At 35.7% G+C, this 25,953-nt stretch overlaps 1 protein-coding gene across 5 annotated transcripts in view; it reads left to right on the top strand.

The window, feature by feature from the left end:
* LPGAT1 (lysophosphatidylglycerol acyltransferase 1) overlaps positions 1-25,953 on the top strand; it is a 65,669-nt gene that overhangs the window by 12,212 nt on the left and 27,504 nt on the right. For all 5 annotated transcript variants that reach the window (XM_045536455.1, XM_045536458.1, XM_045536454.1 and 2 more), the window contains exon 3: positions 24,229-24,347. In XM_045536455.1, the coding sequence (XP_045392411.1) occupies positions 24,229-24,347 (119 nt within the window). The remainder of the gene's footprint in view (positions 1-24,228; positions 24,348-25,953) is intronic.

Below are 25,953 nucleotides of genomic sequence, written 5' to 3'. Positions count from 1 at the left end.
GTTTGTTTTTAATGTTCTGTTTGTTTGAATTAGAAGAAAGAGCACAATAGTTTCTGTAACTTATTATTACAGTACAGAGGTATTGTTATTACGGTATTACACTGTATTAGTATTACACATATGAGCCATTATCATTGTTAGCATTATTATTACTGTATATATACCATACATCGGGGATCTGAGTTACATGTTAATACAAGTCCTACCTAAAGACATTCTCAGGAATGGATCTTATCTGTAACCCAGGGACCACCTGTATGTATATTCATGCATGCACGCATACCCACATGCGCAATTACAGAAGCACATGGGGCACTGTTTGTAGTGTTTGTGATGGTTAAGACCTCAGGTTCTGGAGTCAGAAAGAGCTGGGTGAGACAGTTCTTGTTTTATTTTTTGTTTACTCATTTGCCTGATATGTCCTTGCCTATCCTTTTTTTTTTTAAACTGTTAAAATTACTTGATCTAGATGTGTCTCTAGTATATAGCATGGAGTTAGATTTTGCATTACGATTCAATTTGAACATCTCTTAATATGAGTTGAATCCTTTTACATTTTTTCATATGTCAAAAATGGTTCTGTCATTGCATTTTATTTTATGCTTTATTTTTTATATAAATTTTAAGTCTTCCACTGTATACTGTTTTTCTTTGCTTTTCTGTTGTTCTGATATTGGGGAAAATTTATATTTTTGTTTTATTAGTTACTTTATATAACATTTTTAGTTCTCTATTGATAGTAACTATTAGGGCTCTTCTATGAACAAAGGTAAAATGCTTTTTAATTCTTCTCTCTTCTCCTTTCTCTTCTCCGTTACCCAATTTTAGTCAATGGTATTTATTCACAATAGTATATATACTTTTACTGTTATGTATGCTTATACTTCTACTACTGGATTTGTGAGCTTTAATGCTCCCATTGACTCCCAGCTATGACATGGAGGTAATCAGTAAGCTTATTACACTTCTCCCTTCACCCGATTTAGGTCATTTGCATTTATACAGTGTTACACCCTATAATATTTTTGTTCTGTTTTATCAACCGTATCTCCATCTGTTTTTGTCTTAATTCTCTAGTTAAATATATATAATGCTCACCCATCACATATATTTTGTGGTACTTTCATGGATTCATTCTTTGGTTTGCTGAAGTTCATCTTCTAATAGTTTCTCAATAAGGGCTCATGGGAATAATATGGGCTATTATTCTGACAACATTTTCAGAACAACTTTTTTGTTGCTTTATACTTAAAGGACAACTTAGCAGGTTATAAAATCCTTCGTTCACACTTTTTTTCATTAAGTATCTTATAGGTGTTGTACAAATGTCTTCTGGCATTAAATGTTACTATGGAGATGTGTGAAGCCTGCATGAATTTTTTACCATTATTAATGACTTGATCTTTTGCCTGTCTGCCCAAAGGATTCTTTCTTTCTTTTCTTTCTTTTCCTCTTTCTTTCTTTATTTCTTCCTTTCTTCCTTTTTTTGCTTTCTTTCCTTTCTTTGTCTTTTTTCTCAGGGTCTCACTCTGTCACCCTGGCTTGAGGACAGTGGCATCATCATAGCTCACTGCAATCTCAAACTCCTGGGCTCAAGCAATCCTCCTGCTTCAGCCTCCTGAGTGGCTGGGACTATAGACACACACCACTGTGCCCGGCTAACTTTTTTTTTTTTTTGTAGAGATGGGGGTCTTACTCTTGCTCAGGCTAGTCTTGAACTCCTGGCCTCAAGCAATCCTCTCACCTCTGCCCCTCAAACTGCTAGGATTACAGGGGTGAACCACTGCCCTGGCTGATTCTTTCTTTATTTCTGATATCTAGTTACTTTATTAGGATATATTGATGTTGACTGTTTATCTTAATTTTTCCTGGTACATGTGTGCCCTTCTAAAATGTAGATTCAAATCTGTTTTTATTTCAGCAAAGATTTAATTGTATCTTTAAATGTTTATTTTGTTTTATTGTTTTGCTTTTCTTTTTTAGCGACCATAATAATAGGTATGTTGAATCTCTCTTTATGTATCTTTTATATTTATTACTTTTCCTTTAATCCTTTTAAACACTTTTTCATTTGTTTCTATCTTTCTTATCTCTTACTGTGTTTTCTGTGGTGTCTCTTCTTTGTTCTCCTTTCAGTTTCTTCTTCATTTCTGTGTTGAGTTCTGTCAACTCATGTTTCCCTTTTCCTGTTATCTAGACATTTTCCCCTTGAATCCTTCTATTTCTGATTTGTGGTCTTGCTCATAGTAGTGGTAGCTTCATTGATTTTCTTAAACTTATGCAATAATATTCAGTTACAATTTTTGTCTTCTTCTTTGTAATATTTTTTGATGAGTATTCTTGGTAGTTGGTACATTATGCTGCCCATTTGCCATTTTTCTTATAGAACTTCTCTCTCAGTCAGTGCCATGCCAGTTACCTTTTTATTCCTTGTGACTTAATGAATTGAATTTTCCTCAGTCTGTTATTTGTAGGTGGTTTGGGTAGGGCCAGGGTAGATTTCCAGGTTTCTGCCTCAGAGATTGTCTTTTTCACATAAGGCACCTAGCTGTGTTTCTCTGTGTTGCCACAAGTCTTCTGCTTCTCCAAACCAGAAGGAGCCCAGGAGGCCTTTTGCCACCAATTCTGGACTTCCTTCTCCTTCCTTTGCAGCTGTGACTAGAGGGACACAGCCCCTGCCTGCCAGTGTAAACATGCTTTTTTTAAGGAGGTACACTGTTGCTGTTGCTATCTGAGCTCTGCCACTGTCGGGCCCTCCTCATCACATGCCACACCGGCTGTCTGTATCTTTGTTCTCCACCCCAACGTAATTGTCTGCCTTTTTTGATCTCAGCCCTGCTCTCAGGTACTTTGGAGTTTTATATTTTTGTTTTACTTCTTGGTTTGTTGAAAAAGGAGTTTTGTGCAGTTTTTCCTCCTTGTTGCTGTGTGTATTTTCTGAGAAGATTCATGTCTGTAACACTTCTATGTTCATACTAGAAAGTACAAGATTTTTGCTCAACTATGTAGTTATAATTCAAACAGCTCTGTACTCTACTGTACTCTAGTTGATTGTTATAAAATGGAGACCAGTTTTACCATCTAATTAATTTTCTTTGAGGTCTGTTAAAAAGCAAAAAGTATCCCCCAATATATATATATTTTTACCCCTTCCAGTGGTTTCTAAACTGTTTTGATTCTTGGACAACTTACCAACAGCACATAGTTAAGACATCCACTGTATTTCCACTTGGCTACATTAAGAAAAGTCATCAAAATGAATGGAAGAAATGAGTTACCTTTGGTACTTCAGGAAGAAATGTGAATGACGTGTGATGTTAATACAGTAAAACTCTCTGGCGTCTGGTCTGTGGACCACCTTGAGAACTTTAAGGATCATCAGTGCCCCCCAATCTTTGATAAGTATTGTTATAGACTAGTTTCCTGTATTTACCATCCCTAATCTAAAATTGGGGTTTCCTAAGTACTTAGCCTTTGTTTTAGGAGTTTCTTTTCAGAGTTTGTAAACTAGTGGCTGCATACAGCAGCTAGTATGTTTTATTTGGCCTTAGCACTAAACTTCTAAAAAAATTAGTTGCCAAAATTTCAGTATTAGGGATATTTCACAAAACATGAAAAAGAATCCATACTTCTAGCTACTCTTGAGAAAGGAGAAGTCTGGCCGTGTTTCCGGCCTAGTAGCCATCTGCTGGAGTTGTGTGACGGCTGCCCCTTTACTCTCCAGTTCACCCAAGATCACCTCTTCTTGTCTGACTGTGGGCCTGCTTTGCTCATTAACACTACCTATTTGGACCCCAGAGACTTGGGAAATGTTCATTTTTAAAAATGTAACTTATAATTACAAGTCTATTTCTGTGAGGCATGTGATCATTGTTTTGTATTTATATGCCTTAGTTATGCCTAAAACTAATGAACTCTTATCATTAAAAACTGAAAGTTTGTTAGTGATCATAATTGCTGATTTCATGAAGCAGAGGCATTCAGTGGGAACTGAAAAATGAAGCACCATTAGCAAGAGCTGTGGTCACAAGGTTTTTCAAGTTTCGTGTACCATATTACTAATCTGGTAAAATGTTTCCTGCTGTTCGTACATTCATTAGTTTGTGGAATGTCTCATTTCTTCTTATGAATATAATAGTGTAAAATCTAGATTTTTAAAAATTAGTTATTTCTGTTTGCTGTCTCATATTTTAAATATGAAAGACAAAGCAGGCCTTATTGATTTCTATTTCTTATTTTAAATTATAATACAAATAACTAATGAAAAATGGTATTATAAAAAGATTAGTTATGAGGTTATACTTTTTCTTAAGGTTTAATAGATCTCATAAAATTTTGCTAGCGAAACACTCTTCCCAAACTTTTTAAATTAAGTAACATTAAGAAACCATATGAATCATATATATTATGATAGACATTTTGCATATGCTATTAATTAGAAGTTTGCATTATTTGACACTAAGAGAAAAAAGATTCATATGTTTAAACACATCAAGATGTTTCTGAATCATCAAAAGACAAAACTGTGTTCAGTATAGCTTTAGTATTAAGCATATATTATATACTTATATTTTTAAATTGGGATATAATTCATCTACCATAAAATTCATCATTTTAAAGTATATAATTCGGTGGTTTTTAGTATATTCATACAATTTTGCATTCATCACCACTATCTAATTCCAGAATATTTCATCACCCTCAAAAGAAACCTTAAACCTTGTTCCCCAATCTTTCCTCCTCTTACCCCCTCACAACCACTAATCTATGTTCTGTCTATGGATTTGTCTATTCTGGACATTTCATACAAATGGAATCATACAACATGTTCTTTTGTGTCTGGCTTGTTTTTACTTAGCATAATGTTTTCAACATTCATCCATATTATGATATGTGTCAGTACTTCATTCCTTTGTATGGCTGAGTAATATTCCATTGTCTGACTAGACCACATTTTGTTTATATTATTCATCAGCTGATGAACATTTGGGTTATTTCACGTTTTAGTTACTGTGAATATTGCTGCTAGTCGTATATAAGTTTTTGTGTGAACATATGTTTTCAGTTCTCTTGGACCTCGGAGTCAAATTTCTGGGTCATATGGTAATTTTATGTTTAACTTTTGAGGAACTGCCAGACTGTTTTCCATAGCAGCTGCACTATTATCCATTCCCGCCAGCAGTATAGAAGAGTTCCAATTTCTCCACATCCTCACTAGTGCTTGTTTTTTGTTTTATTCTTTTTTTTAAATTCTAGCCATCCTAAGGGTGTATGAAGTGGTATCTTATTATGGTTTACATTTGCATTTCATGTGTTTATTGGCCATTTGTGTATCCTCTTTGGAGAGAAATGTCTGTTCAAGTTCTTTGCCTATTTTTTAATTGGGTTATTTGTCTTTTTATTGTGGAGTTGTAAGAGTCCTTTCTATATTCCGAATACTAGACCCTATCTATTTTTTCATTGCTTGCTTGTGCTTTTAATGTCATATCTAAGAAACCATTGCCTAATCCAAGGTCATGAAGATTCATACCTATGATAGTTTCTGTTAAGAGTTTGGCTTTCATGTTTAGATCTTTGATCCAATTTAAGTTAATTTTTCTGTATGAAATAGGGTTCCAAACCTATTTGTTGTTTTTTTTTTGAGACAATCATAGTTCACTGTAGTCTTGAATTCTGGGCTCAGGCTATCCTCCTGGCACAGCCTTCCGAGTATCTGGGAGTACGGGTGTGCACCACCACCCCCAGCCAATTTTTAAAATTTTTTGTAGAGATGAATTCCCCTATGTTGCCCAGGCTGGTTTCAAACTCCTGGCCTTAAGCAACCCTTGTGCCTGGGCCTTCCAAAGTGCTAGGATTACAGGTGTGAGCCACTGTGTCAGGCCCAAGCCTTATTCTTTTATATGTGGATATCAAATTGTCCCAGCATCATTTGTTGAAAAGGTTATTCTTTCCCCATTGAATGATCTTGGTACTCCTGTTAAAAATCAATTGACCAAAGAGGTATGACTTTATTTCTGGACTCTCAATTCTATTCCATTGATTTATGTCTTTTCTTATGCTGGTACCCCACTATCTTGGTTAGTGTAGTTTTGTAGTAAGTTTTGAGTGTTAAATATATTTTGTTGTATTTTAATTCTTTAAAAATTCATGATCCTTTCTATTATGTATTATTACTTCAATAATGAGGCTAGTTCACTACTCAGAAATGCTAATTTAAAACTGTTTTAAAATTGTTTACTGAGTTAGAACAGTGTTTTTCAAGGATTAATATGCATAATTGGGTTAAATGGCCCCTTCCTGTCTCCATGTTGAGGAAATGTTTACTAGTTATGTATATATAACAATATTTCCTGCTTACTCTGTTAAAAAAAAAAACAGGACATCAGTTGTAGAAGTATCTTCTTGTATGATTGATCAAGTGTTTATTGACTACTTACTACCAGTTATTGAAATTATTGATATATAAATACTAGGCAGAGTGTAGTTTAGATTAATTCCTACCAAAACAATTTTTGGCATAGTTTTTATTCTGATGAATGGTTTTGGGAATAGTTGAGTTTGGTATAAACTATGTATTCAAAATGCACCTGTGACAAGTTTTCTAAAAAACAAATCAATATGCACAGTTTTCCGTAATGTGATGGTTCCATTTTTTAAAGTTAATTGAGATCCTTGCAGAAAAGACAGTTGACTGGAAGCTAAGTTTATTTTGTACAATAAAGTGTAGATTACATGGATAAGGAAAAAGAGTATCATTTGGAATAATTGTTGCAGGCGTTTTGTATGGGTGTGATAGAATTGGTTTTTGTATGTGAGAGACTGAATTGAGCAGCCATTTTAAAGCTTAAATAATTGCTTTAAACTGTGAGCCTCAGATACTTGTATACAGATGTATTTTCAACAAGTAATATATACTGGTAAATAAGTATGATATTAGAGATAGCATGATATATTGGAAAAAACATTGACTTTTGAGTTAGTATGAGTTTGGATCCTGCTACCCCACTTGCTGATTGTATAACTTTGAGCTAGTTACCTAATTTCTCTGAGCCTCAGTTTCATCATCTGTGAAGATGGAGGTTATGACATTTATCTCTTGTGAAACTTGAATGTAAAGTGAATAGCATGGTGTTTGACACTATAAAGGATAGCTTTGGTTGTTATTATTATTATATTAGTGCCTAGGAAAACAACTATGTTAACCTTTTGGGGAAAGGCATGTCTAAATGAATGAAAGTTGACTTATGGGTTAGCTTTAGAAATATGTTTGAGGGTATTCAAGCTTAGCTAATACTATAACTCAGTACAGTGCTTGCTTTAATCAATAAGTAAAATAAAATAACTTAAGCCATAGTCTAACTAAAATATTAACTAATTAACTTGTATGTTTGTAAATTCTGAAATGCTTCAAAGAAATTTATGTTTAACTATCTTTTAGTTAGTTCAGTCACCTATTCTAATATAGAATATTTAAGTGCCTACTTTGTGTTAGACATTGTGCTGGTGGCTGGGAGTACAGTGACAAACAGAGCAACACAGCTTCTGTTCCTTAAGGAGTTTACATTTCAGTGTGGGAGACAGACTACAGGAGTCATGTAATAACTGTGTAGTCAAAATTGTGAAAAGGCCCATGAAGAACAAGTTAGGAACTAGTACAGGATGTAACAGGGGACTTAATCTGGAGATGAGTGGTGTCAGGGAGGGAGGCCTTCCTGAGAAAGTGACGTTGAGACTGAGACCTGAGGAATAAGTAGGAGTTGGCTAGGTGAAGCTAGGAGGGAGGGACAGCATGTTCAGGCAGAAAAGATTTTGTCATGTTTGAGGAACAAATGGAAGGCCAACTTGGCTGTAGCATGGAGGGAGCGAGGGGCAGAGGTGCAGGGTGGGCGGGGGAAGCTGGTGAGGCCAAATCCTTTGAAGCCTTGCAGTCCATATTAAGGATTTTGGAGTTTATCCGGAGATGAAACTACTCAAGGATTTAAGTATGAAAATGATGAAATCAGATTCTTATTTGTAATTCTCTACTCTGACTGCTTTGTGGAATTGGATTTGAGAGAAGTGAGAGTGTGTGTGGTGGAGAGACCCTCTGGAAGATTCTCACCGTCTCCAGGTGAAGGTGGTAGTTGATTGGTCTAGAGGTGATGGCAGTGGAGAGGGAAAGAAGTGAACTAATTGGAGAGTTTTATAGGAGGGAAAATTGTGAGGACTTGCTGAGGATTAGCTGTGGAGGATGCAGTAGAGTGACAGTTGATGGGATGTCCCTGAGGTTTCTGGTGGGAGTTCCTGGGTAGATGGGGAAGTCCAGAGATGCAATGTTGAGAGAAAAGATTTTAAAAATTTGGTATAAGGTCAATGAGAAACATCCAGGTGGAACTATGAAATAGACATGTGTGTACAGTCTGGAACTCAGGAAAATTGAGCTAGAAAGAGAAATTGGGAAATTATGTATGGTATTTAAAGCTGTGGAAATGGATGAGATCACCTAGGGAGACCAGAGTACTGAGTAATGACAGGCCTGGGGTCAACTCCCAAGGGAATGCCAACATTGGGAGGTAGAAAGAAGAGTTAGGAAGAATGAATAGAGAAGTAGAAGGAATGCCTGTCTTAAGAGTGTGGGTTCACTGAAATCAACAGTGTTTCAAGGCAGGGGTCTGTTAGTGCTACTTAAGAGTTCATGTTTTGTAAGATGAGAGCTGACATATCTTTTATTGCATTTGACAGGAACAGCTTCCTTGGGGTGGTAGAAGTGGAAACTAGATTGGAGTGGGTTGGAGACGAATGATGCATGAGAGGGCATAAAATGGAAATAAGACTGTATGCCTCTCCAGAAATTTGGATGTGACGAATAGAGGGTGATAATTGTAGGAGGGATGTATGGTGAAGGGAAGGCTTTTTGTTTTATTTTGTTTCATATTTTTAAGATGGAAAAGTCTGCATCCTGACCCAATTAGAGTTGTACCTAATGAAACCAGGGTCATCTATTAGGTCATTAAATATGAAATGTCCAATTTCAAATCAAAAAATGTGGTTTATTATACCTCAAACAAGAAGCAGTACAATTAAAGTTGTACCTAAATTATTGACACAATTTTGCCATCTTAATGGTAGCTTGGTTATGCCAGCAGCGAAGAAGCCTGGAGAGCGAAAGGCATTTTCCATAGCTCGTTAAGAATTGAATATTTTTCCTTGCAAGAAGTGGTCCAAAGCTTGGAAGAAGTTGTAATCAGTTGGTGTAAAGTGTGGTGAATAGGGTGATTACCACAGAGTTTCCAAGTCCAGCTTCTGTGGTTTGAGCAGCGTTGTTCGTGCCACATATGGTCAAGCATTGTGTTGCAAGAGGATTGGCCTGTCTATATTGACCAATCTCAGCTACTTAATCTCAAGCATCCTCTTCATTTTGTAAAATTGGTTGCAGTAGACATCCACTGTAATCGATTGACCATATTTCATGAAACTGTGGTGAATGATACCAGCGCTGGATCACCAAAAAGACACCATTAGCTTTTTCTGATGAATATTTGGTTTTGCACTGTGTTTTGGCACTTAATCTTCATCTAACCATTGTGCCAAACACTTGTGAATGTCAAAGAGAATCCACTTCTCATCACAGGTAGCAATACAGTGTAATTGGTTCACCTTTATGTCATGACAACAAAGAAAGGCAAGCTTCCAGACAGTTTCTCTTCTGACACTCATTTAATTCATGTGGTACTCATCTATCCAGCTTCTTTACCTTGCTGATTTGTTTCAAATGGTCCAAAATTGTTGGAATAGTAACGTCAAACCTTGCTGCTAATGCACGTGTAGGTTGAGGTGGATTCACTTCCACTACAGCTTTCAGCTCACCTTGGTCTCAGGTTGCCCACGTAGCTCATGTTCAAGATTAAAATCACCAGAATGGAACTTCTCAAGCCATTGATGTACTGTGTGTTCATTAGCCACATCCTTCCCAAACACTTCGTTGATATTTTGAGCTGTCTGCACTGCATTGGTTCCACGATGGAACTCATTTTTGAAAACAACACAAATTTTTTACTTATCCATGGTTTCACAAAAATTGCTCTAAAAATTTTTGAAAAAAAAAAAAGCCAAAATGTGCATTTGAAAGACTGAGGATGTACCTTCACGATAAACATAATACAAGGTGTATCAAAGTGAAATGTCAGAGACATCAACTGTCAAACTTAGTGCTTAAGGACATCGGACATATCATACTTAATAACCTAATACTTACATAGCTAGTGTATTTAGGACACTATTCTTGGTGAGGATGGAATGAGAGAATGCATATCAGAGCCGCATACATGGAAAGCACTTAAGTGTTGGCTCTGGTGGCAGAGACAGGCAAAGAGGTCCAGAGCCTCCATGATCTGGTCCTGTTCCAAACTTTTTATTTAGTAAGGCTGCTATCCTGAAGCTCCTCTGCATTTTCTCATTTACATTCTTCCTCTCCCTAAAATCTGTTCTTTCATTTCTTTGAAAATTTCTACCTGCCTGTCTAACCCTGTGACACCCTTCCCCACTACTCCAGTTTCCACTGTTTCCTTCCTTCTGAACCTCTTTGGCATCTATTCTGTAATTGTGGCTCCTAACCACTGGGCTGAGATTTCCTGCAGTGCTTGGAGTTATCTCAGGGGGTCAGGAATCCATATGCATATTAAGTACCATCTGTGGATGAATAAATAACGTATCTTATAAATATGTGCTGATGTTTTCAAATGCATGTGTCTGCTGTTTTGATTAATAAGAAATCCTTTAAAAACATTATAGACTTCATAGTCACTTCCTGATACGGATATTTTCACTCAATGCTAAAAGAACTGCCATAGAGGTCCTCCACAGTTTTTGACCTTGAAAAAGAATACCTTACTTGAGAAGGTTAGGAATCACTGCTCTCCAACATGTGACATTCAGAATTCTGCTTCATGTGCTTCACTCTTATCTTACCTTTGCTGTTCCTGTCTTTTTAACTTGTTAGTTGCTTAAGGGCAGAGGTTGTGGTTCTTTCTTTTTCCTTATACCTTACAGCAGAGGTTGGCAAGCTACAGCCCTTGGGCCAAATCCAGCTCCAGGCCTTTTTTGTAGTCCCCTCCAGCTAAAAAGATTTTATAGAACATTTGCAATCGATCTGATGACAGGAAAACACTAACTTTGAACTTCAATTGAGCAAAATGTTATCTCTCCCAAAAAAGAATTCCATTTTTCTTACTTTTAGAGCTATATTCTAAAAAGTTGTATTCAATTATTAATTTTTTATTTTGAATTTTATCAATAAAAATCTTGTAGAAATTTGTTAGAGAACAAATTTGTTATGTAAGTACCTACATAATATCCTTAATTTTGCCTCTTGGACTGCATATCTTAAATGTTTACTATCTGACCCTTTATAGAAAAAGTTTGCCGACCTCTGCTTTATAGTAGTAGTTCCCAAATTTGCCTACACATCTGAATGGTCTGAGCTTTAGGTAAGTAAAATATACATTTATAAGCATAAATATATATATATAAGCATTCCTCTACGCTGGAGATTCTGATTCAATACGTGAGGGGTGGAGCCTGGGATCCTGTATTTTTAACAAACTGTTGAGCTGTTTGGGAATCTCTTTTAATACGTTCATAGGGTTCAACCCCAAGAGATAATAAAATGAACATTGAGTTATATATCAGAGGATGACTTACTGTTTTACTTCAACATTTAGTAGCTATGAGACCTTATCCAAGTACCCACTTGTTCCGCAGGTTTTAAAATTTCTAACTCTCTTATTTATAGAAAGTTTTGCTTTTTGCTTTACTTTCTACAGTAGTAGTTCTTTTACCTTTTGGAGTTCATTAGAACCTCTTGCAGAATCTGATGAAAGTTATGGGCCCTCCCCCTAGAAAAGTATACCTGTATTAATTTCCTAACATAACTGCCAAAACAAATTAGCATAGAAGTGCTTAAAGCAACATAAATTTATTCTTTCTCAGTTCTGGAGGCCAGAAGTTCAAATCAAATCGATGTGTCAACAGGACCTTGATAACAACCCCCTCCCCTGGTCCCAGGGGAGAGCCCTCACCTCTTCCAGCATCTGGGCTAAATTTCTGGGCTTGTGGCTGCATCACTCAGTCTCTGCCTCCAGGGTCACATTGCTGCCTTCTCTTCTCTATCTCTTTTAAGGACACTAGTCATTGGATTTAAGGTCCATCTGGATAATCCAGGATAAGTACCTCCTCTCAAGATCCTTAACTTAATCACATTTTTTATTATAAGAAATCCTGTAAAAGGTAACATTCACAGGTTCCAGGGATTTGGCATGGATATCTTGGTGGGGGGGGTAGCATTTTGGGGCTTTCCATAGAACCTTTGCACATGCTCACAATTTTACAGTTTCAAGGGGGCACAACTGTTTGAAGCCCATTTACAGATCCCATGAACTCTAGGTTTGGGCTCCTTGTTCAGTGAGAATCTTCCACCCATAGTGTGTTCTGGTTATGTAATCTTTTCATTCTCTCCTGTCTCTGTGTCATGTTCTTACATTCGTCATCCTATTAATACTAGTCTTGAAATGATGTTTTTTGCTTGTGACCTTAGATTCTTCCATTTATAGTTTGCTCTTTGAGTTAATTTCTCTGATTCCTTTAGGAACTGTTTACCCTCTGATAAGACTCATTGTTAAAAAGAAAGCCTTTCCCAAGCCTTTTTATAATGCTTCATTCTGCAGCAGGGAGTCTAACTTCGATGCAAACCATAGATAACTGCCAGTGCCTCCAGGGAGAACAGAAACTTACCTTGATTGAGTACCTGGTGTTTGCTTATCCGTGGCTTCTTATTTAATACTGAAAACAATCCTGCGAGGGAGGTGATATCACTCCACTATGCAAATGAGCAAACGAAGACTGGTGGAAATTAAGTAACTTACTCAGTGCGGGTGATGGTAGCAAGGGGCAGAGCCGGTTTTTGAGTGAAGGTCTTGTCCTCTAAAGCCCAAGTTATGTTCCTTTTACCACGAAAACATAGTGCACTTCACCTTTAGTTAAATGGTTAGTAATCTCATTAGGCAGGGGCTGGCTATGCTTTAGTTTCACTGGATTTTAGTCTGATTTGCAGTGCCTTGCACAATTATCTTCTCTGATCCTTAGCTTTAAATAAGACTAATGCTTGGCTGGTATGTCTTTTAAGGCTGTTGTAGAAATTGAGAAAATATGAAAGAAAGCTCTTCCAAATAGGAAAACTTTACAAATAGGTAGTGCAATTAACTAGTTTCTCATTTGATTATATTCTTAGTACTTTCTTTTAGCTTCCTAGATTTCAAAATTTGGGGATGTGGCCAAGCCTCAAACCAGAGGATACATTAGCCCCAACTATGGATTTCTTTGCTTAAGATCTCTGAGACATTTGGCTGGTGTGAATGCTTGTATGCTGCTTCCTGCTTTTTAATTTTCAGGGCCATCTGAACATTGTCTATCTCATTTCCACTTAGGATATCTATATTTGTGATAGTTTTCTGAGCAATTCTCTTGCCTAGGTCAGTTTTTAACTTCTCTTTGTTGACTTAGGAATGAGCTCTGGAGACTCTTCCCTTTTCTTTTATCCCCCTCCCCTAATTTATTCACAGCCTCATTCATCTATAGATAGTCTCATATCCAAGGTTACTGTCCCATCTTTCTTGCTTCACCTCACTAATACCGTCTCCTTCTCTCATTGCTCTTATCTTCCAGGATGTGAAGAAAAGACATTCTCATCCTAAAAAAAAAAATACTCCCATTTAACGAACGACTACTCTCTCTTCATTCTCACAGTTCTTCATTCTTTCCCTTTCTACCACATATTGTTGGTTCCTTTTATCTGCTGGCTTTTTGATGTTTATGAGATGATAATGTTCCTCTCATCAAGAGCCAGTCCCTTTGTTTGAATTCCATTCCTTCCTGCTTGCTCAGGAAGCTGCCACCATTATTAATATCCTCTCTTTAACATTCATAAAATCTCTCGAATTTCCAGTTACTCTTAAAGGATTGGAGGATATGGTAGCCTGGGTCCTCATTCCCAAATACCAGCAAGAGATTGGAGCTGAACAGTGGCTGCCCTCTTTGGGTGGGGCGTGCACTCAGTAAACACAGTCCCACACTCCCCATGGCCACATGGGAAGCCTACTTCCCTCAGTTGTCACCTGCAGGGTGACAAAAGAGGAATTTTATATTCCCTGGCCTAAATTATAGTACCTAACTTTTAAAAGTAACTCTATAATCTGAGCTTGTCTTTACAGATAAAACCTTATTTCCTCCTCTTCTCAGTACCATCTACCTTTTCCAAAAAGCCTCCATCCAGGCATGTTCCCCCATGACTTTGGTATCTCTTCCATTCATATTTCAGCTCACATTGATTTCTTATTTTCCTAGCTCCTGTGGTACTTATTTTCATGTGTATTGTATTATTTCCCAGTTTGTCTTTTATTCCCAATAAGTGAACAAACTTCTTGAGGGCAGGGATCATATTACCTCAGCTAAAAAGTTGGCTTAAGTTTTATATGGAAAAAAAGGTATCTTTAAAAAAGTAAAATCATACAACTAAGTGAGATGCTGAAAATGACAAGGAACAGCATATTCAAAATTCCAGTCTCATACTGACTCCAGAGCATATACATCTGTTGATTGGAAAGGCTGGCAAAATTTCATCTACTATTTAAAATGTTTATCTGTTTCTTTCCTCTTTCCTTCTACCCTCTCTATTCCCTTACCTTCTACTTTCTCTCTGATTTTTTTTCTTTTTGCTAAGCTCATATAGTTGAATTTCATAAGTTACAATTACTTCATGATAGAATTCCAATATACTATTTTATCTTCCACAGTAGTAGGACCCTGTGTCTCTATGAAGAGAATTAAAACCAGTTGAATGAATGAATACATCAATAAGTGCTTTGGGGAATAGTGAGCAGGAGGTGATGTAAATTAATTATGCTTACCATCTGTGTGTTTTTCTTTGCAACTAATTCAGTCAGGCAAAGAGGAGCCATGGAATTCTGTTTCTTACATTTGGTTTAAAATACCTGTGAAGTGAGTGAGGGGTTTGGATTAAACTATCTCAAAATTCCTTTCTAGCTCTAAATTTCTTTAAGGTCAAAACCCCTACTGTATATAATAATCCAATTCGAAAGCTTTTTAGAGTTCTGGTAGCAAAGCAGAGAGGTACATATGTTGTATACTTAATTTTTGGCAATTTGGTGTAATCCTTTACCTTTAAGAAAAGTTAGAATTTCTCTTTTTCTAGGAACTCATTTTAGGAATCTAAGGTAGATATTACTTAATTCCATTACTTTGTTAAAACTTTCCCAATGGAATAAAATTAAAGTACCTTTGATTTAAATTCTAATCTCTGAATTCAATGTAGTGTTCTGTTGGTCAACTTATAGAGAAATGAAAGGAGCTATTTAAAAGATTGAGAAAATAAACCTTTGAGCAAGTTGAGGATTTTGCACAGGCTGAAGTACTATTATTGGGATGTCCACTTTCACCACTCTTCCAACTCATATGCTTTTGATTTCTTTTTATTACATTAATAAACTAGACTTTTTTTTTTTCCCCAAGCAGAGTCTTGCTCTGTTGCCCTGGCTAGAGTGATGGTGTCAGCCTACCTCACAGCAACCTCAAACTCCTGGGCTCAAGCAATCTTCCTGCCTCGGTCTCCCAAGTAGCTGAGACTACAGGCGCACACCACCACGCCCCACTAATTATTTCTATTTTTAGTAGAGATGGGGTCTTACTCTTGCTTAGGCTGGTCTCGAACTCCTGAGCTCAAGTGATCCTCCTGCCTTGGCTTCCCAGAGTGCTAGGATGACATGTGTGAGCCACCACGCCTGCCCTAATAAACTAGACTTAATGTAGTGAATTACATTGATAGATTTTTGAATGTTGAACCAGCCTTGCATTCCTGGAATAAACCTAACTTAGTTATGGTGTATATCATTAGATTTCCTTTGCTAATATTCTGTTGAGGATTTTTGCCTCTATTCATGATGGGTATTGGTCTATAGTTTTGTTTTTTTTTTTTTTTCATCTGTAGTTTTTGTTTGTCTTTTTCTGGTTTGGTATCTGGGTAATCCTGGATTCATAATGTAAAAGGTATTCCCTCTTCTATTTTCTGGAAGATATTGTATATAATTTATATTATTTCTTTTTTGAAATATTTGGTAGAATATGCCAGTGAAACCATCTGGGTCAGGCAACTTATTTCTTGGAAGGTTTTTGACTATAAAATCAATTTCTTTAATAGAAATGGGTTATCTGTTTCATCTTAGATGAATTTGGATAATTAGTAGTTGGTGGTTTTCAAGGAATTGGTCCATTTCACCTAAGTTGTCAAATTTATGTTTCTAAAGTTGTTCGTAGTACAGTCCCCTGCTTATGATGGTCCAACTTGTGAGTTTTGACTTTACAGTGGTATGAGAGCAACACTCATTCAGTAATGCTTGTACCTATAAAACCATTATGTTTTTCACTTTCAGTGCAGTATTCAGTAAATTACATGAAATATTTAATACTTTATTATAAAATAGGCTTTGTGTTAAATGATTTTGCCCAACTGTAGGCTAATGTAAGTGTTCTGGGCACATTGCAGGTAGGCTAGGGTAAGCTATGATGCCCTGTGAGCTTGATGTATTAACTACATTTTCAACTTAGCTTGGGTATATTGGGACATAGCCCCATAATATGTCAAGGAGCATCTGTAGTGATATCTTCTCTTTCCTGACATTGATGATTTTTTTTTTGTTAGTTTTGTTAGAAATTAATTTTATACGTTGTATTGACCTTTTCAAGCAGTCACTTTTGGTTTCATTGATTTTTCTATTTTTTGTTTTATTTTGGTTTCCTTGATTTTTCTATTTTTCTGTTTTTTGCTTTATTGATTTCATTGATTTCTGCTCTTTTGATTCTTTGGTATTCTTTTAGTTTTCCATCAATCTAGAACTTATTTATATCTAAAAATTTTTCATCTTTTATATGAATTTATTCACTGTTTGAAAGAATATGTTAAAAAGTCTTTGTATCTTCTAAATTTTTTGTGTTTTTAGTTAAGTTTATAGCAGTATAATTTAGAAAAGTGAAATTCTTTTCAGTCTACAGTCTGTGAGTTTTGACAGACATACAGAGTTATATAACCACCACTACAATCAAGATCTAGAACAGTTCCATTACTTCCCAAAATAAACTTTTGTGCTTTTGATTTTTTTTTTTTTTTTTTTTTTGCTGATTGTATGAACATTTTTACTCTTTATTTTAGGAAAATCACAGTACTTTTTGGAGCAGAAATCCCGTATTACTTTGCTTTGTATGCTTATTTGTCTAGCACTTTACTCTTATCACTATCCAGTACCCAGCATTAGAGAATTCACAAATCTGTAACTTATATGTAAGAAACTATTATATAGGCATTAAAAATCATGTTGTGGAAGAATATTAATGACAGTCAAGTTTGCATGCTATATTATTAATAAATTTCAAGTGGTATAAAATAGTATGTTAAGAATCATTCTTTTTTAGTTTAAAAATTATCTTACACATAGAAAAATCACTGCGAGATACACTACAGAATTTTAATAGTGTTTTCTTATCCCTGGATAGTGAGATTTTGGGTGATTTTCTTCTTTGTATTTTTTGGTATTGTTCTCATTTACTATAATGAACATATTTTAATATTCAGAAGGCCATCCCTTATTAGAAAAGATTAGCTCTCACCCTATTTTAAAATAATATTTTAGCGATAAATATTCTAGTTTGTATTTGAATTTTATTATAATTTTGGTTATATCAGTATTCAGAGTTTTTGTTTATTATGAATATATAAATTTATTCATAGCTGAGCCATGTATAAAATTGTTATTTTCCTGAAGTTTTCCCTAAGTCTAATAATTTTTGTTTTTTCCTTTGCTTACTTCTCTATGAAATGATCAATAATTCATTCCTAAATTCCTTGTCAGTTTTAGATCTCTCCTCAAGTCATTCAGATGCTACTCTGTTAATTTCATCTTTTTTGGAAGGTCTTTTTGGATAACTTCTAACTTGTTTCAGTTTGGACTGGTTATCCACTAAGCCATACAGCTAACATTTTGACTATCTCCTTTCCCTATCATCCTAGAAATTCTTTTGCCTCTTCTGGGTTGCATTCCTAATTTCTTATGTGACATGTCTTTCTCTTTCTTGGTTTATTTCCTCATTTTAGTGAAGCACATCATCCAGTATCCTCCTGAGAGCATGAGGTTAGTTTTTTAAGATGTTGCACACTTGAAAATATTTTTCTACCCTCACACCTGATTGATAGTTTGGCTGGGTAGAAAATTTGAGGTTGGAAATAGTTTTTCTTCAGGACAAGGAGTTCAATCTGTAACTGAGAATCAATTGAGATACCTCACTACCTTCAGACCAGCCTTTCTTCAGGATTTTGAAGATAAAACTCTACAATCTTTTAGCTTTCTATAGCTATTGAGAAATTCAAAGTCAATCTGATTTCCTTGTCTTTTGTATGTATCCTCTTTTTCCTGTCTGACAGTTTGTTGGATCTTCTATTTGATTCATTGTTTTCAAATTTCATGAGGATGTGTAACTTGGTGTGGGCCTATATTTATCTACTGTGGTATTAGTTATTAGATGTCCCATGTCAGTCTGGAAATCCACGACCTCAGATGTTCTTTAATTATATCTTTGACTTCTTTTTCTCTGTTCTTTTTTCTGGAACTCCTGCCACTTAAATGTTAGACTTTGTGGAATGGTCCTCTAATGTTCAAGTCTTTTCTCTCCTGCGTTTTATCTTGTCTTTTTATCTACTGTTTGGAAGATTTTCCTAACTTTCTCTCTGGGTTTTTCTACTAAGACTTTTATTTTCACTATTATGTTACTTTCCAATAGGTTCTTCTTTTTTCTTGTCTTATGGTTGTCATCATAATCTCATCTTTTACTTCAATATAGATATTAAAGCTGGTCTCTTTTTGAAGTTTTCTTTTTTGTGTGATGTCTTTGTTTCCCTCAGATTATTTTTCTGTTTGTTTTGCTCTTTATCTCTTACATTAAGGACTTTTTTCCGTGTATCTGTTAATATATGATTATATAGGGGAGGAAAAACTTCTCTGCCTTCTTAGGTTTTGTGTCTGGGGCCTGTGACTTAGGCTAACAAAAGACAGATTGACAGGAGAAGATCATAAAACGTTTATCTGATGTTAGTATTTTTATGTGGCACAGGGGGCTTAAAAGAACTAAAAACTCCAAAGAAGCAGTTACATTCAGGATCTAACCATATATACCATTTCAACAAAGGGCAATAAATTATAGAGATGTGACTAGATGAGGAAAAGGGGTTTTGGCTTCCAGGAGCAATAAATTATAGGAAAGTGACTAGGAAATATATGGGGGAAACGAATGGAATAAAAGGGTTATTTTGGTGAGGTTTGTTGTACAGACTCATCTTCATATCGACTTCCTATTTCCAGTGATAAGAATGTTTTCTTCTTCCTGATACTGGGAGAGTAACTTTCTTAAGGGGAATTTATGCCTTGCTTCTAGGCAGAGAGGGGAAGACAGAGACCCCTTCCTATATCTGCTATTTCTCAGTTGCCATCAGCTCAAAATAATCTATGTGTCAGTGACGTATCTTAGGGTGCCATGTTTTGATCCCCTTCAACTATATTTGTTCTTGTTTTAAGAGTAAGGGATTAAAATGTTGATTAGTAGTTATGCAAGTGGCCAAAGCTGGTCAACATTGAGCCTAACTGTAGGGTGATCTGGCTGTAACATTTCATTGGGGAACCACAGATGTCAATATTTTTAAGTTTTTCTTCTTGAGCTGGTCAGATTTCCTAGAGAAGATTCTTCGAAACTCTTAGCTGACATATCCTGGGAGCTGAGTGGGTGAAGGGGAGGGGATCAGAGAGCTGGATCTTCATTTCCAATAAGCATTTGTTTACTTAGTACTAATATTGTTAGGGTGATTCTCATTTGTCATTCAACCTCACTCTGATTTTACCACTGGCTTATATTGACCTAATTGTTTTGAACCTTTTAACTTAGTGGTGCTCAAATGGGATGGGGGTAGAGGCGGGATGTTTAGAATTACCTTTTGGATTGTAACGGAGAGTATTGTCTAGGGATGCCAACGTCAACTGTCATTCAAAAAACACTTGATTCTTTGGGTATATACTTCTCTACCTCTCCTTATTGCTGCCATCCACCAACCTTATTTATTGAGGACTTTGAGGCTTGGCTTGTCCACCCTGCTCCCTGGCATAATCATGGGCAACTTTAGGGGTGGCATGGGCAATTTATCCAAGTTCCTGTCCTCAGAGTTCTCTAACCTGAAGCATGCCGGCAGTGACAGTATGATATAGTGGTTTTGAATCCCAGTTCCCCTACCTCCTAACTGTATAACTTTGAAAGCTGTGCTTAACCTTTTGTGTCTGATTTTCTCATCTGTAAACTGGAGATGATAGTAACTGCACATCTGGGATTTTGTGAAGATTAAATAAGAAAATAATTTCAAATTATTTTCTATTACTGATTACTAGGCACATAATAAACATTCCATAAATGTTAGGTATTAAGATTATTACTTATCTATTTAATAATATATGCCACTCTTATTTTTTTAGTTATAAACAGTAGCTCCAAAAGCTACACCTTGAGCCTCACCCCTCAAATTTCCACCTCTTAAATGTTAAGTGCCATAAAAGGGACACTGATCATGATTTCCTAGCGTATTCATGATAGTTGCTTTAAAAAAATAAAACTTACCAACACTTCGATTCCAGTGGTTCTTATTTCGAAGTGTACATCAGATTCACCTGGGGGCTTTTCAAATTGTCTGGGCTGCCTTTCAGGAAGTTTGAGTAGAATGTTCTGGAAATGGGGGTGGCATCCAGTGCCTTTATTATAATTGCCCGCCCTCTCTCCTTCTAGGTAATCACCACCTTGCTTGGCTTCCTTTCCTTACCAGTCTCCCGTCTAGTAATCAGTACCTTAAGCCGCTTTCTCACGGCCATTCTTAATTAACATCCTCACTCTCTTTCTCTCTTGCTTCATTTTCTCCACTAACCCCTAACCTTGAATAAACCCAGTCCAGTCTGCCTTTAACCTGGGCTAATGAGAGCCACAGTTCTTTGAGCTATGTGAGAGTCATTCATGGGTTGTTTGGGCTCTTTAATCTTTACTATTCGTGTTAGAATCTTTACTGTTCATGTGACTTTACTTGACACAGTGGGCATGTGGCTCTTTTCATTAATAGTGATTCCAAAAGTGACTTCACTGTCATGTAATCCAATTATCTAGGATCTCTGTGGTGCTATCAATTATATCTCAGTCATTTTCACAGCATGTTTGAGTGGTATTAAAATCATTAATGTTTCAGAAGTGAGAAAACTAAGGCACAGAATGGTAAAATAGTTTGTGGCATCAGTTTGCAGACATTAATTCTTTTTGAACTTTAAAAAGTAAGTTTTTATGGTTATATATTAAGCAACCTGTCTTCTCCACATTAATTCTGTTTTGTGGGTCAGTATAATGGCTTTAGCGTCACTGTGTTTAAGGAATTTGTGATGGATTATTGTTGTCTTTATTTTCTTTGTGAAATGTGAACTGTCCTGATAATTCTAATTTATAACTTTTGGGGAAAGTGTATTATATATAGGGGTATGTGTATAGGTATAGTTAGGTGATAATCTTTAGCTTTGGCTTTTAATAAGAATGTTAAAAATTCATTACAACTAGAGAACTTTTTTCCAGTTTTTATTCTGTGGTCCTTAATTCCCTTTGGAAATAGTGGACCTGACCCAATTTTTTTTTTTTTTTGAGAATTTATTTCACAGAACAGTGTGTTAGAATATTTTTGTTCTTCTAATCAAGCGCAGTGTAAGAACTGGCAGGCTTCTGTACTTTAACACATGAGTAATCCTACCCCTCGGTTAAGATGTTAGCTTTATTGGTATATTTGCTGGTCCTGCGATAGCAGGTCATGATCTGAGGAACATAGCTACTTCATACATTAAATAAATTGCTTTTTCTCTACAAACATTTTTATTTTTACTTCGTTAGTTGCTTAAGTTTCCAACAGTGGTTGCATTAAAGGAGTATTTGGTTATGTAACATCTATTGGTGTAGATGTGGAGCCAGAAAACTTTCCACATTGCCTTTTAATAACTCAATATTTACAGAACTAAGCTAGACTTTTCTTGAGAGTTTTATCTGCTTTTCACTTTACAATAATACTTGAAATATTCTTATATGTTTTATATCCATGATACCTTATAGTGATACCTGATGGTGATTTATTGAATGAAGAATGAATTAATGAAAGAATGGGGTGTGTGTATGTGTGTATGTATGTGTGTGTGTCTCCATAGAAGGGTTGTCAACGGGCATGATATGGGGAGTTTTCCTTTAGTAAATATATTCTCCATTCTTTTTAAAAATGCACCTGGTGGCATCCTTCACCCTATTCTACATTTTGCATTTATTACTTATGTCATTCCATATTAGTACATAAATGCTTTGATTGCATAATATTCCATTGAATAGATATATCATAATCTATTTAGCTAGTCTCCCTTTTTAAAATTTTTAATTGTGGCAAAATACACTAACATAAAATTTATCATCTTAGCCTTTCTGAGACAGGGTCTTGCTCTGTGACCCAGGCTACAGTGCAGTGATACAATCATAGCTCATTGCAGCCTCGAACTCCTGGGCTCAAGCGATCCTCTCACCTCAGCCTATCAAGTAGCTAGGCACGTACCACCACACCTGGCTAATTTTTTTCTTATTTTTTGTATAGTCAGGGTCTCACTTATGTTTCCCAGGCTAGTCTTGAACTCTTGGCCTCAAGTAGTCCTCCCTCCTCGGCCTCCCAAAGTGCTGGGATTACAGGTATGAGCCACCATGCCCAGCAATCTTAACTATTTTTAAGTGTACAGTTTAATATTATTAAGAATATTCACATTGTTATGCAGTCATGTCCCAATTTTTTCCATCATGCAAAACTGAAACTATATACTCATTAAACAAAATTCCCCCCTCCCTCAGCCCCTGGCAACTACCAATCTATTTTCTGTTTCTATGTATTTGAGCTAGTCTCCGTTTTTTAGTTGTTTTCATCTTTGCTTTTACAAACAGTGCTGCAATAAATAGCCTTGTATATATGTCATTTTGCACATCTGAAGGAGGAATTCCTAGAAGTGGAATTACTGGGTAAAAAGGTTTGTGCATTTCTTAATTTTGAAATATAGTGCAAAATTGGCTTCCAGTGGATTTCCCCACCTCTATTTCATCCAAAACTGTTACACACAGGGAGCTTGACGTGAGGATAGGGTTAAAGTGAATACTAATGTAGAACCAGCCTTTGGTAGTTCATGTCAGGCATTTGAGGAACCCTAAATGTTTCTTTGTAGAATCCTGATGCTTGAAAACTATGCTCAGTTTTATTTTTTCTGTGAAGTATATTTACTATAAAATGAGGCATAGCTACATAGAAATAGCACTATTTTCCTTAGAGTTGTACATACAGGTTTTGGTGCAATGACTTTTCATCTGGCAATTTTAAATAAATTTGGCATTATTATTATTTTTCTTACAGTGAAAATACATATTTTTTATAATTCTTGAACATTTTTGTATAAAGTAGAATTTGAAGGGTTCAGGGAACCACCTCCCATTGATGATGATTATTAATACTTTGAAATTCCTTTTTCCAGATTTTTTTCAGTGCATTAAATAACACATAAATTGTATTCCTTCTTTTAAAAAGTAGGATTATGCTGTGTATACTGTTTTGTGATTTGCTTTGTTTAGTTAATAATATGTCTTTTTTGGGTTAGTGTATAGTGATACCCTCCATTCTTTTCATAGATTTATACTCTTCTATTATACCATACTTTTCCTGTTCAGTTCCCTGTTGGTGAACATTTAAGTTGTAATGAACGTTTTTTTATACCTATATATCTTTGCTTATTTGGAGAAATATTCTATAGGACAAATTCTAGGAAATAGAACTTCTAGATCAAAAATATGACCACTTTATATTTTAATGGATAATTTGGGGCTCTATAAAATGTTATATCAATGTTCTAATTTTTATAGGAAATAAACTTAGTATAAACTTTCAGAAATTTTAGCTAGGTGATGTGTCATCATAAATGTACACCATTTATTTCTAATAGAAGCTTTCTAGTAATGTAAAAACCTTTAAAATGACAGCTTTGGAACTTTTTATTCTTGCAGTGATGGAATGGGGGGAAGACATTAAAGCAATTTCAAGAGATGAAGCAATGATGCTGGTGAATCATCAGGCCACAGGAGATGTGTGCACACTGATGATGTGCCTCCAGGACAAAGGACGGGTAAGCAAAGGCCCTAAGGCAACAGGGAGGCATCCCAAAGGTGAAAGTTAAAAAAGAAGCAATTCAAAAATCTTACTGTGGTTTGGAATATAGACTTAGATTTTAGTATATGTACTTTTCCTGACAATTTAGAAAATATTAAAAAAATGTGTATATCATTCTAAATCAAGCCAGGAGGGAGACTTAGAGACTTAAAAATAATAAATGGGATAATGTGAATTATATCTCAATAAAACTTTTAAAAAATGACTGTGATGAAAGCAAAGTTAATATAGTTCAAATGGAGGGCTGCTTTGAGGTGAAGTGGTGGAATGCCAGTTTGAAAAATACAAACACAGAAAGCAGTATTGATGTGGCGCACACCTATAGTCCCAGCTACTTAGAAGGCTGAGGCAGGAGGATAGCTTGAGCCCAGGAGTTCTGGGCTATAGTGTGTGCTGTGCCCATTGGGTGTCCACACTAAGTTTGGCATCAATATGGTGACCTCCAAGGAGTGGGGAACTACCAGGTTGCCTAAGGAGGAGTGAACTGGCCCAGGTCCAAAACAAAGCAGTTCAGAACTCCCATGCTGATCAGTAGTAGGACAGCACCCATGAACAGCCACTGTGCTCTAGCCTGGGCAACATAGGCGAAAGCCCCTCTCTTAAAAAAAAGGCAGTATTGTTTAAGATAGAAGAGAGAAGAATAAAACTGGTCATTGAATTAGGTGATCTTTAGCCAGAAGAAAATAAGGTCAGTGTTATTTTGGATTTCATTCACAAAGTAAATTGAAAGAGAAGACATTAGGCCCATTTTATCCAGGCTATGTCTGAACTGTTGATTTTACATTACTTATATTGATAACTAAAATGTGTCTATAAATTGAGTGGATTTAAAAAATAAATTTGATCTTTAGCATTAAAAAATTATCACCTTAGAAATTAAAGAGGTTATGTTCATGGAAAACTAAATATATAAAAAGTATACAAAATTAATGAGGTTGATGTTTGACCTAAAAGTAAATAAATCAATAGATGTTCAATAAGTGCTTAGTAGTCAAGATCAGTGACTACAAGAAGTATAGACACTATCCTATAAGGCTCCCTCCTTCTCATCAAGGAGCTAACAGTCCAGTAGCAGGTGGGAGGAGGGTATCAGAAGTAGTACTTAATTGCGACATGGAGGGTGATGGATATAGAACACTTGTAAAGGGAAGAGGACATACACTTGGCCTTGAAGGATGAGTAGACTTTAGTTAGGCAGAGTGGTGAAGCAAGGGCCTTCCTTAGTGAAACAATATTGGCAAAAATATTGAGGTAAGAATAAGCCCTGGTATGTTCAGGTCCTGGAGATTTTGATTCACCAGGTCAGGATGAGATCAGAAAATCAGATGAGATCAAAGGGAAATATATTTGATTATTGTAGAATCTGTTTTTCTTGTTTTTCTGAAAAGCAGAGAAATAATCTTACTGGAATGTGGAATAAATTCATTCCTTTCTTATATTTAGAATCTTGAATTGTTAAAAGTAAAAGGTTATCACTGTGTAGATATATTTGCACTTATGATAATATTTATTGCCTGTCCCTTACATTCATGTTGTTAAAATTTTGTAAAACTAGTTGATAT

The sequence above is a fragment of the Lemur catta genome, chromosome 23, assembly GCF_020740605.2.
Source record: "Lemur catta isolate mLemCat1 chromosome 23, mLemCat1.pri, whole genome shotgun sequence".
NCBI classification, from domain to species: Eukaryota; Metazoa; Chordata; class Mammalia; order Primates; family Lemuridae; genus Lemur; species Lemur catta.
This window is presented reverse-complemented; position numbering and strand designations above follow the sequence as displayed.